Consider the following 13,231-nt stretch of genomic DNA (forward strand, 5'->3'; position numbering starts at 1 on the left):
ACTGCCTGAAACACCGGGTTTGCAGTCCAGCCATTACTTCTGTGTCATAGATACATCACTATGTAACACATTTGCATAATGCCCTCTCAGGAATGCGCTGTTCAGGAAGCCTCGGGAGCTGATCTCAGTTATGGTAAGAGGTGTTATGTTTCCGATACACTCTCTAAGCAGTTGACAGTCACAATAGACTGGGGCAGCTGGCCAATCAGAGCAGAGTGGGCTTTTCGGATAGGAGGACTTTAAAGAGACAGGAGCTATTTACGATACATTACAGCAGTTACTGCCCGGACCCAATCTTTGAGCTCCTCTGCTCTCACTACACTCGATGGTGGTGCTGCCAGGGGGTACTCAGCGATTCCCCTGGTGGATAAGTTGGTTGCGGTGCACTTGTGCACACAAAGCGCTGTCGCTTGGCGGAACCGCCCGAGGCTCCCGTCTTGGGCCTGTAGGCTCACATCATCACTGGCAACCAAGGCCTCAACTGTCTCAACGACTGGCTGATTCTAGCTCATTCTCGAGACTATAAAACGAGCAAGGAGGAGGCGAGAACTGGCTTGACAATATAAATAATAGTTTAATGAAAAACTTAAACAAACGGCACAAACACACATGACGGTCACCTGACCGTAAACAATCTCTCTCTCTTGTCGCACCACCTTCCGCAGTCGGCCTTTATCCCTCTCGGAGGCTTAATTAGCCTGATAAGGGACCAGGTGTGGATAATCACGACCCGGCCCCGCCCTCCGCTCTGTCACAGTATCTTACTGTAAGGATGTTTGGAGATGTTTTGAATGTTCATGCTGCTTTTTCTAATCATTGAAACTAAATGAACCGAAAAAGACACACACATAAAAAGCACCATAAAAGTAGTAACATTACATTAAATGACCATAAAAGGAAGTTGTTTTTCAGTGGCAACATTTATTCTCACGTAGACACTTAATCGAATATGAAGTCTGAGTTTGTGGAAGCTCATATTTCTCCAATGAATCAATAATTTCTCTCTGATTTTAGCAGTAAGATAGGGCTAAAGCAAAATGTTTTGATAAGAATGTTTCACCAGGACCAGCAAATGATGTTGATCAAGAAGTGTATTAGTTTGATACATCACATTATACTGTACGTATATCAATCAAAGGTCCCGCACAGCTGATGTGTATGTAGCTCCCCTTTAAAGTGTATGTGTAACTTTAGACTGGATCTTCTGTGAATATTTGACCCCACAGACGATCACACTCGTGTACGCCTGCAACTGCTGGATGGAGACCCCCACTCTGACTACATAAACGCCAACTACATAGACGTAAGTATGACATTTATATTTTGGACAGGCATGATTGTGTATTTTCTGTGCCAACACTGTCACGAATTTCACAAAACCTGTCAAGAGTTTACCCCAGAAATGTAATATTATTTTTTCACATTTTCCATGAAATTAATGTTACAATACAAAAGATCTTAATGGTCTCAAAGTAGTCTTGATTTTCTTTTTGACAAAAGATAATTTATTTAAAAAAACATTTTCTTGTGATGTTGGGTTGAAATGTGGCTTGGACATGATTTCATGACATTCAGCCTTTTGCTGACAAAACCCATCATTCAAACTGAGTATACAGCCAAAATGCTAAAGAAATGATGATCTGCCAATTTAAACATAGAATTTAAGGCCTTTAATGTCTCAGTATTACATAACCACCTTAGAAGGGCAGAACTGCTTCACTTTTTCTTGCCAGAGAAAGGCTTAATAGATTAATGCAACATTTATGTGCTACACTCCTGAGAGCTGCACTTAAAGCAAATGAAGGATACAGTGGATTTCTCAAGTACATGTCTGCCTAAATGGTCCTCTTAAGTCAGTGATTCCCAACCAGGGTGTATGAATACCCCAGGGGGTACGTAAGCAGATTTCCATGGGGTATGAAAAATTAATTTGTTTTGTTTAACCTATAAAACAAAATGTATGACTTAAAATAAAAATAATGGCGACAAGGGCTCAGTAAAATATAGATCTTCAGATTAATCACTATCTTCATTTGAACGATCTCGATATTGATTCTTAATATCCCAAGATCAGTTTTTTGATATGTGAAGTTAAGCACCAAGATCCTATCATTGCCTGTTGAAAGATAAAGTTTAGTTTGACTTCTGGTTCTGTGTACAAAGTTGACATCTTATTTATTTACACAATTTATTTGTCATTTATAATGCCTTTTTGAATACCCTTTCTGTTCTTTACAGTCAGTTCTGATAAAAAGCAACAAAAAAATAAATGTAGTTTTAATAAAGAACCCATACAACGGGGGGCCTGGGAAGCTCATCGAGTATTGTTGCTGACTACTACCCCTGGAGTCACGAGTTCGAATCCAGGGTGAGCTGAGTGACTCCAGCCCAGTCTCCTAAGCAACCAAATTGGCCCGATTGCTTGGGAGGGTAGAGTCACTAAGGTATAGTAGAATAAGGCTTTTTTTTTTCTGCATAACAATAAGCGGAGTAATAAAATTCCTCTGTTGTATGACTATTTCAAATTCTTGCTCAAAAACTGAAACCAATTCTTTAATTCAGAGTTTTGCCTGACTTTGTGCCCTAGCTGCTCTTTATTCACTTATCTGACCTAAACACCATACTGACAGCATCAATGTGATTGTGTTTATTACAAAATGCAGCGAGTGAACAGAAGTAGCAGTAGACAGACTTCAACATGAGGCTTCACAATACCGCACAGCAGCTACAGTATTATCATGCCACCTGATCTCATTCCTGATAATAAAACAATTACAGGTGCCATTGTACCACAGACCAGGTCATAAACCAAAGCTGTGCGTTTACATCTTTCTGTCGACAGGAGCAAACCTACCCCGGTCACAAATTTGTTTCACAGTAGTTAAAATGCTAATGAACCTGTGCGATGAAAGAAAGGTGAAATTACAATGTCTCATTGAAAGCTGAATTGGTTTCAAACAAAGTCTGTTCATCTACTTTAAGTGAGTTTATTGTTGCATTTGGTTTGTGCAGGTGAAGAAATTAGTTTCATTTGAATTATTTTCCTTTTCCTTTTCCTTTGTGTTTCCCAGGGCTACCACAGACCAAGGCACTACATAGCCACACAAGGTAATTAACAGAGCACATAATGAAGGCACATCATCAGCAATACCAATATAACCTTTCTGAAAATAACACACCATGAAAATAAAAATCTACTTTTTTCCGAAAAATACTGGGGATTACATCCTTTTGGCATATTTAAAGGGATAATTCACCCAATATGAAAATTCTCTCTTCGTTTACGCACACTCATGCCATCCCAGATGTGTATGACTTTCTTTCAACAGCAGAACACAAATTAAGACTTTTTGAAAAAATTCTCAGCTCTGTGGGTCCATACAATGCAAGTGAATGGTGATCAGACTTTAGTAGCTCCAAAAATCACATTATTTAAACAAAGTAATCCTTATGACTCCAGTGTTTAAATCCATTTCTTCAGAATCAATGTAATAGGTGTAGGTGAGAAAATTAACATGATTTAAATCCTTGTTTACTGTAAATCTCCATTTTCACTTCCAGATGTGAAAGTGAAACTAAACAGGCACCACATGTGTCTTTCAGATGTAAAGGTGAAAGTGAAAGTGGAGATTAAGAGTAAAAAAAAAAAAAGGACATTTGATCTGTTCTGAAGATATAGATTTAAACACTGGAGTCATATGGACTACTTTTATATTTCCTTTTCCTTTGATTTTAGAGCTACAAAGGTCCGATTGCCATTCACTTGCATTGTAAAGACCTACAGAGCTGAGATATGTTTTTGTTCTGCTGAAGAAAGAAAGTCATGCACATCTGGGATGGCATGAGGGTGAGTAAATGATGAGAGAATTTCTAGATGAGAGAACTAGTTCATTAATGTAAATAAAATGTTCGAGTTTAATGTTGTCACCCCAATTTAAATCCTCATTGTTTTAGGCCAGGAAAGTGCAGATAAAATTTTTAAAGAAAAAACAAAACAAAAACCAATGTAGTCTGAGATATATATATATATATATATATATATATATATATATATATATATATATATATATAAATACAAAAACATTGCTTCCTTGAACTCAGTGTAGTTATCAATTGTAGTTAGGATCTTGTTGTGTAGTTGACTACTTTTCAGCATAACCAACTAACTTTTGGTGGTGAACAGTATGGCTATGCCAGTCTTTAAACTTGATCAGCACTAAAACAGCACCAACATTAACCTGCCTAGAAATAATCTTTTCAGCAGGAATCATTTGTGAAACCCTTAGTTCTGTTTCTCATTTATTGTTGATGTTGCATTATGTGTGTGTGTGTGCGTGAAAAGTTTGCTTCTAAATATGTCCCTCCTTCTCTCCTGTAGGCCCCATGCAGGAAACAGTGAGGGATTTCTGGAGGATGATTTGGCAAGAGAATTCTGCCAGTATCGTCATGGTAACCAACCTGGTGGAAGTGGGCAGGGTAGGTTTCCTTTAATGATCTCCTTCCTTAATAAATATCACAGGATAAGGAGTGTTATTTACAGAGCATTCTTCCAACTGATACATGTCTATGAAAGTTCACATGGTTAAATTAAGTGTGTTAACATGAAACTCCATACATTTGTAAAGAGGGTTCTTGTGCAAAGTATTTGGAAGTAATAACCAGCTACATCTCACAAATCCTACATGTTTTTTTTTATATTCATGGAAAACGTTAAAGAATGTTCCCTGTTCAATACAAGTAAAGGGTCTGTGACATGCCGTCAGTAAAGCATCTGTGACATTTCTGTTACCAAAGAAAATTATTTTTCTGAGTTGTCCTCAGTTTGTAAAAACAAGCAAAAAAAATCATGTTTACTGTAAAGCACTTTCATTGTAAGTCATTAGGGCAAGAGATTGCACTGGAATAAATGTTAAATGTATCAAAGGTATATGCACAAAGCTTGAACATTATACTATTCGCATGAGACTTGTTTGATAGAATTGTTACTAACCTTGCAAAGTTGTATTCAATCTTTTATCGAATACTAACTTGACCATGTAATCCATAAATCCCAGTAAAGATTACATGATACATGCAAGGATGCCAGAAAGGAAATGTTTACGCAATTGTACTAATTGTAATGCATAACCAGAAATTAATTCACTTAGAACAGTAGTCCCACTGCTAAAAGAACAAATCTGACAACTTTACAACCCAAATAACTCACATTTTTGTTCTGAACTATTTGAAATAACTCCAAAAATATGAGCTGTACATTCCTGTACAGTGCATTACTGGAAATGCAATTTGTTGTGCTTAATTTTACAAACTGAGGGATGACTTGATTTAAACCAACAACATTTCTTGAATTGAGTGTGCCAAGCATTTTGGAGCACATCCTAAAATCAAGCACATGTAGCCCAAGTGTTTGCCAATGTCCCCAATGTGAGCTGTTGAGTGTTACGGTGAGAATATTTGATCAGTGTTCAATGATTGGCTTCAGTGAGCTCGGACCACTGGGGTTATTTATTCACAGATAATATCCTCTCTGACAGCTGCGGGCCGTGCATTTTAAGTCTAGACCTTCAGCGCAAGTCATGCCATTAAGAAAACACAGTTTCCCAATGAATAAGACGACGTATGCCCATCATATATTACGTGGCAGTCAACTGATAATACCAATTGACATTTTAAAAACACGTCCATGCACGAAAGCCAGAACAAAGGAGGTCAAATACCAAGAAAAAGCTCTCTAATAAAATTAGCGATTTACATTTTGCACGCAATACATTTTGTTTCGTCAGGGTACACGGTTACTTTTCAAAATTTGATTCGACACTGAATGCTCAAGCAGCCTACACTACACTTAACACTTAGAAAACTCCTGATGTTGATATAACAATGCAAAAAGCACTTACCAATTTACTTGAAGTGAAAATCAGTCTCCTTTCCTGATTAATAAATGAAGCAATCACACGGTCATGCAGAACATCACGTGTTTTTAAATCCATAAGGATCTCTTTCTCAATGGCGATAGCGGCAGTGACGACAGGCGACTATCAGTAAGATCTCGTGCTCTTCGCTTTCAAATGAAGTACATCACTTAAAGCGTGATTGCGTCATTCAAGGTCAGCTAGACTGGGATATATCCTAAAGACAACACCCACAAGAATAAATAAATCAATCTGATTGGCTGGTGTATCTGACAATCTGACTTTAGTTGCCAATTCACTTACACTAATGAGGGATTCTGTGGAAATTCTGAAGGCCTGAGGGGGTGGAGCTCAAACTCACGTGCTTCAGGCATGCGATTTGTGAAACAGTTGTCACACATCGCTTGTAAGCATCGAGGAATACATTCTGAGTGGATACATTTTTTCGTTTTTTGCTATTCATTTGTAGATTAATTAGGAGTGGAAAGTGAGGCAAAAATGTCAATGAGAATGAAAGGATGGTATATTTTTTAATTATATACCATCCTTTAGTTACGCCAGCAGAGAAGTCTTTGCTGGCCCTGAGAAATCACCACTGCCATCTGACAGGTGGCCCAATTACACTGCTTTGTGTTTTCAAAATGTCATCAGTGACTTGTTTGATAATACTAGAAATTGGAAATGCCATTGTGTCTTCATTCATGCTGTAAAATAGAGTTATACTGAGACAAATTAAGATGCCGGTGTTATGATTTAAAGCGTAATTGTGGATGTCTATGTGTCCATGAAGGTGAAATGTGTTCGGTACTGGCCAGATGAGACCGAAGTGTATGGAGACATCAAAGTGACGCTGATCGAAACTGAGCCGCTTGCCGAATATGTGATCAGAACCTTTACTGTTCAAAAGGTAAAACACTTCTTAACCATGCATCCCTCCATCTATACCTAAAAGAAATGTAAATTAATCTGAGATTGCTCTTTAACAACATTATTAGAAAATAATGTGATGGACCATCATGGATCTTTAATCGCAGATACCGGTATTAAGAGAAGAGTGCTTGATGTAATGACATATAATGACATCTATACATGTCATTAATCTCAATTTTATTATAGCTGTACATAAATATGCTGAATTTTAATGCATACCTTTTCATATTTTATTACTTGATTATAATATTTTACTTTATACTTCATTGTTCACTGATGTGGATTTTTGTCTTTGGCTTCTCACACGAGTACACAGACACAGAAGGAATAAAAACACATAGTGATAACACACTAGAACTACATAAAAATCCAATAAAAAATATATTGTACATCATTATGGTCTCTGAATCTTATACAGTGATCTCAAATGATCACGGTTACAAAACCAATTTAAAAGGAACAAAACTTTCATTACACTCCTCCATTAATTTGATGGCCATGGGTACTAAAACGTTTTATAAACCTTTTATAAAAAAATTGGAACTCAGTACCGCCTTTCGGACGGGAGCATTACAAATTCAGAATGCAATGGATGTGTGCAATCAGATGTAATATTCCTTTGCGTCCTGATATTATATACTGACAAGGCTTTTGGTAAATTCTGAAAGTACATGATAAGATGAGATTTTGACTGGTTTTATAAATAAAATATTATAATACAGTATTAAATTATATGTGTGTGTGTTTATAAACAGCATATGTACATATACTGTATAATACAATTCATTGGATAAACATGAATTTGAATGAATTCATGAATTGAATAGCTACATTAAAATACACACTTATTTATATGTTATTAATTTATTATTATATTTTTTGTATTTATTATGTACTTTAAATAATATAAAATCAAAACTCAGTAAAACATTTTTTTTAAAGATTTCAGATTGTTTACAGATTATAAACATTTTTAACTTAATACATTGACGAGATATTGGTAGATTTTGAAAGTAGATGATTTCAAGGGAGTTTTTCTTTTAGGGGAAAAATCTGAGAATCGGGAAACTTAAGCAAAAGGCTCTATTTGATCTCTCTCATCGCTTTCAAGGAGAAACAATTTAGATATTAAAGAGACCTCATTTGTAAATGTTCATTCCTTTTGCCTGCTACCATGCTTCCACGTTATGAAACATGACTACGCACCGAGAGAAGGATGTATCATAACTCATCTTTCTCTTTCAAAGTTAAAGAAATGTTTGAAAGGCAGCAGCCTCGTGAGACAGATGGATCGAGTGGTTTATGAAACTTGCTGATGACATGCTGTTCCATACCGTACTCTCGCCCCCTCCAAGCAGCTCCCAAACACTCATTTTTCCCACTATCAAAGCTTCTCTTCTATTCTACATCTGTTCTCTTTGGAACACAACATTCTGCAACCGAACTCGAGCTGTTCTTAAGAGCGGTTTTGAGCTTTATGATTTGCCTTCATTTCAAGAAACCATGTGCAGGCTTATAGTTTGTCTGTTAGAATTTAACATCATGGTTATGTTTTTATGTATGCAGACGTGATATCAAGCTGTTCTTAAACAATATGAACAAACGATAAGCATGATTGAGTGAGAAGTATATTATGGGCTTAAACAGAAGCTCATGGTTAATATGTTATGGATGAGCATATAATTGGATTGAAGGTACTAAATGGAAGTGCCTATATGATCTCAATTTTTAAAAGTGATTGAAAGGTCTTTAATACCCTCTGTTGGTGGAATCTCCATACTGCAAATGTAGGCACTGAGTTTAGACTTTGCGCCGACAACAGATGTGTTTCTTGGACATCGTAGAGCAATGGCCTGTTCTCAGGAAAATAGCTAATTGCACTTTGCACCACCTCATTACCATACAATACACCCACAATTTGCATGCATACACCCACAGATTGTGCAAACACTCCCATACACACCTCTGCTCCCTCTAATCTGCACTTCTGATATAACTCCCTGCAGACGGAAAAAATCTCTGCGTACTGTAAGGTTCCACCAAATAGAAATAGGATTTGCTCAGCAACAACATTAATGAGATGGAACTCTGATCCACATTGATCCACACCCACTTGCAGTTTGACTACTTGATTGCAAGAAAACTGCGCTTCGAATTAGCACTCTCACGAAAATTGGACAAGACGTAGCGCAAGGTTCTTGCTCGTAGTGCTGTGCCTAGCGCTGTCACGAAAATAGCCCTAAGGGTTAACGTGAGGGGATTATTTAACTTTTTAACAATATGATTCCTTTAGACCATTTTAAGAAATCCATGTGTGTGTATGTAGGTGTGGATTTCACCCCCGAATACTAGATATGAGCGAGCCTACTTGCCATCTTTAGTGGCTCGGTTACTGCTCTTAGAACACACATGGCTTTAAATGGCTACATGAGTCCTCGACTGGCAGTATCAGCACCTCCAGGCATGGATTATGCCACTCGCAATCCTGAATTATAATTAAAAGCTTATCAGAGCATTAACGGTTAGTAAAGTAGTAGTTTCTACTGTAAAGCAACACAGCCTGGGCTCACACAGACAGACCCACATCTGTGCTGTAGTTAAAACCCACAGGTCCGATGGCTAAGTTTGCTGTGGAAGAAAACTGGATTCATATTATTTTGTTTGCACATGAGTAACACATTAATGTATTTACAGTGTATGGGTTACTCTCGCAAAAACATTTCACTCTAAAATGTAAAAGAAAAATTACGCCTTTATAAAATGCTATTTTTAGGACCATTTAGACACCAAATTCTAATTACTATTTTACATTTGTACTTTTTGCACCTTTTGAGTTTTTGTATTTTGCATTATTAATGGTGATTTTTAATAGTTTATCATTATTATTGTATTTGTATTTTCATTTGTATTATATTACAGTAAGGAAATGTACAGGAATACTATTATTTTGTAATTTAAACCTAAAAAAAGAACAAATACCACCATGATATACAGTATAAATAATTTGCAATGTAATATTATGTATTATTATATTATTTTAGCTTTACAGTAATAAGAATGGGGAGGTGGGGGTTACCATGGTCCTAAAATCCATGGTAATATTGTGGTGCTGATTGGTGTGAACCAGAGTCATAAAGAGAGAGAGTTGCGACAACGGAAGTTCTAAATGCTTGATGGTCACGTGATTCACGTAGACTTCAGATAGTTCCAGGAAGTGCTTTGGCGGGCATTTCAAACTGTTAGAGTGACAGAACTGCGAATTCTGGTAATTAGTAGTCAATAAATGCATTTATTTTATAGATTTATGTAACACACCGACATATGTATGTAGCATGAGTATGTTGTTACAGCGATGTTGTTTTTTTAAAGATCAAATCAGCTAATATGTGAGGATTAGTGTTCGCTTACCGTTATTTGCCTCAACTTATTTCAGGCTAGGGTTTCTGTTGCCTTTTTATGTTACCTCATGTTCATTGTTTTCACTAATCTCATGGTAACTAATGTCATATTTATGACTTTTCAGATAGTACAGAGACAGGCTGGTGACAGGTGATTTCCAGCTCGCACCGCACAATGGGTCAATGAACTATTAACTATTAGCAGCAGTTACGTAAATGTAAAATTTAGTGAAATGAAGCTTATTGTTTACAATTCTTACAATTCTATATATAGTAATATAATTATTTATGTATTATAAATATTATATATCTAATGTATAATTCTTACAATACTTATTCATATACACAATATATTCAGCTTTAAAACAACTTAAGCATACTCGTATATAAACTGCCGTTCAAAAGTAATGAGGCTGAAAATTCAGCTTGGCATCACAGGAGTAAATTACATTTTAAAATACATTAAAATAGAAAAGAGTTATTTTAAATTGTAATAATATATTATGATATTACTTTTTTTTTTTTAAACGATGGATGAAACTGAATCAAGAGAACAGATTTTACAATTAATTGGGTGTTCGTTACTAACTTTATCCAGCTCCAATCCTTGCCTAATCTGTTAGTTATCCGATAACATCCCTTATCTCCTAATTTAATGAGTAATACTCAACTATAAGGTTTTAATTTACAAGTTATTTTTATTTAGATGTACTGATAATATACAGAATAAGATAATATTATTCTTTAAACGTCTCACCTTTTAAAAGTGCGTCGCAAACGGTTTATTCTGCTGCATCTCTACGCCGCGGCATGTGTTTGCTGCTACTTCCGGGAACTATTGAGAGGCTCCACGAGCCGCCATTGCTGTAAAAAAAACGTTCCATTGGAGTCAATGGAGTTGTCTCGACTCTCTCTCTATATGGCTCTGGTGTGAACAGGTTTATTTATGTGAAATCCTACTCATTTTCTACCATATTCACCGATCAATCACACACTGATGATTGAGACCTGTCCAACTCATGCTGAGCTTCATTTCAGAAGGGTCATCATGAGATTCGGGAGATCCGGCAGTTCCATTTCACCAGTTGGCCTGATCACGGCGTTCCCTGCTATGCCACCGGCCTGCTGGGCTTCATCCGACAGGTCAAGTTCCTCAATCCTCCAGACGCAGGACCTATCGTCGTACATTGCAGGTGTGACCATTATAATGCTTACATTGTCTTCTCTTTCTACCTTTATTTTTATGTACTCTGCCTATCCCTGTCTCTTTCTCTTTTCAATCTCTCTCACTCTTCTAAGATGCTTTTTAGCCCCAATGTTCATGTTTAAAGTTGGACAGATAGTGTGATTACAAATTTAAAATGAGAAGCCTATTGATTTTTCAGATCAGATGATATTACCAAGGGTTTTTAATAGCTGCTATGAATATAATACTGTATTTCTATGTTTTGTGTTTAAGTTACTGGTCCTCAGGTCTTTGCTAAGCTACACAGGCCCCTGAAATATTAATTTAGGTTGAATAATGTTAGTATGTGAGAAGAAAATGACCGCAGAGACTGTTGAAACACTGATTTCGACCTCCGGTTTGCATTGGTGTACTGCAAGGTGTTTTTATTGCACATGACTGCCCATTATACCACTTAATACATGACTACTTGCCAAACAAATAAATAAATTGACATAAAATACTGTAATACTTGTAAAAAATTCAGAGTGATTCAAGAAGCAAAAAAGATGACTCCCAATACCAGGATGACTGGTGAAATATAACCTTATTCCCAGATGTGCTGCCATTATTTAGAAATATTTTTATTGATCAATCAGATTTGAGTATCACAAAGAGCCATGTCATTTGTTTTTAAAAATCTTCTACATTCAGTTGTAATGCATTCAGTTCCTCTTTTAAGAGAACAAAACAACATAATATACTACCAGTTCAAAATGTTTAGAGGATTAGTGAAGTCATCGAAACTATGACATTTTTTTCTTATTTAATTAATCTTGACTGGATATTCCTCACATCTACCTTCCTTTTATGGTTAGATCCACAGGCTATAGCAAGAGTGTAGATTAACACTCAGTGAACTGGTAGCATAATATAACTAACTTTTTATCTATTTGGGTATGAAATAAAGGAGGTACGAGAGGAAGACAGGAAGCTTTCACAAATAAACGAGCACACTCAAACATTCTCACACTAATGTAGGACGTTCCAAAACATACATAGACATTCACCCATGAATTTGTCCACAACATTCCAACATGTTACAAAGATGGACACATGGATAGACAGACACTCTCGCCCACCAGTGGGGTGTAATTGGGAGGACATGTGGAAGACAATTTTGGAATGAAAGGTGACAGGAGTAGACTGTGAAATAGCGGAGTGTGAATTTGCAGCCGGTCCTAAAAGAAAGAGCAGATGTGACAAAGAAGCATAGAAGAACTGTCAAGTGCTCGTTAAACAGAGATTTTGATTAAAGCAGTAGTTCACCCAAAGACCAAAACATTTCTGTCATCATTTAGTCACCCTCATGTTATTCCAATTACATTTGACAAAGTGTACTTTCTTCAGTGGAACACAAAAGAAAAAAGTTTTACACAATGTCCCAGCTGCCAGGTTAATCATCAAGGACAAGACACGTATAAACTAATACATTGTCTGATATATGACCATATACAAACAATTAGAGTTCATATATTTGAACATTTATATACAAATTTAAAAGTTCCATAAGTATTTAAAACATATATATGTTACATATATGAAAATTGCAATTTGTCACATTTTGAAATATATTTATGAACATTCATTTTCAGCATATAAGTGTTCAGCATATATTGCCATTTTCAGATTCATAGCCTACTGTATTAAGCACTTCAAATTCTAATCACATTTTACTACACCACTAATGGGGGTTTTAAGTGAATGTTAGGGATACTTTGTACAAACGCAGGTTTTTGTGTCTCATTCGCAGCATGCAGGGTGAA

The 13,231-nt window shown here is 36.3% G+C and overlaps 1 protein-coding gene across 1 annotated transcript in view; it reads left to right on the forward strand.

Annotated features, from left to right (window-relative positions):
- The window catches only part of LOC127653872 (receptor-type tyrosine-protein phosphatase T-like), a 322,776-nt gene that overhangs the window by 288,954 nt on the left and 20,591 nt on the right, over positions 1–13,231 (forward strand). Inside the window, exons 23-27 of the mRNA XM_052140673.1 lie at positions 1,227–1,303; positions 3,072–3,108; positions 4,379–4,476; positions 6,703–6,819; positions 11,279–11,433. Of these exons, the coding sequence (XP_051996633.1) occupies positions 1,227–1,303; positions 3,072–3,108; positions 4,379–4,476; positions 6,703–6,819; positions 11,279–11,433 (484 nt within the window). The remainder of the gene's footprint in view (positions 1–1,226; positions 1,304–3,071; positions 3,109–4,378; positions 4,477–6,702; positions 6,820–11,278; positions 11,434–13,231) is intronic.

This window comes from Xyrauchen texanus, chromosome 13 (assembly GCF_025860055.1).
Source record: "Xyrauchen texanus isolate HMW12.3.18 chromosome 13, RBS_HiC_50CHRs, whole genome shotgun sequence".
In the NCBI taxonomy this organism is placed as follows: Eukaryota; Metazoa; Chordata; class Actinopteri; order Cypriniformes; family Catostomidae; genus Xyrauchen; species Xyrauchen texanus.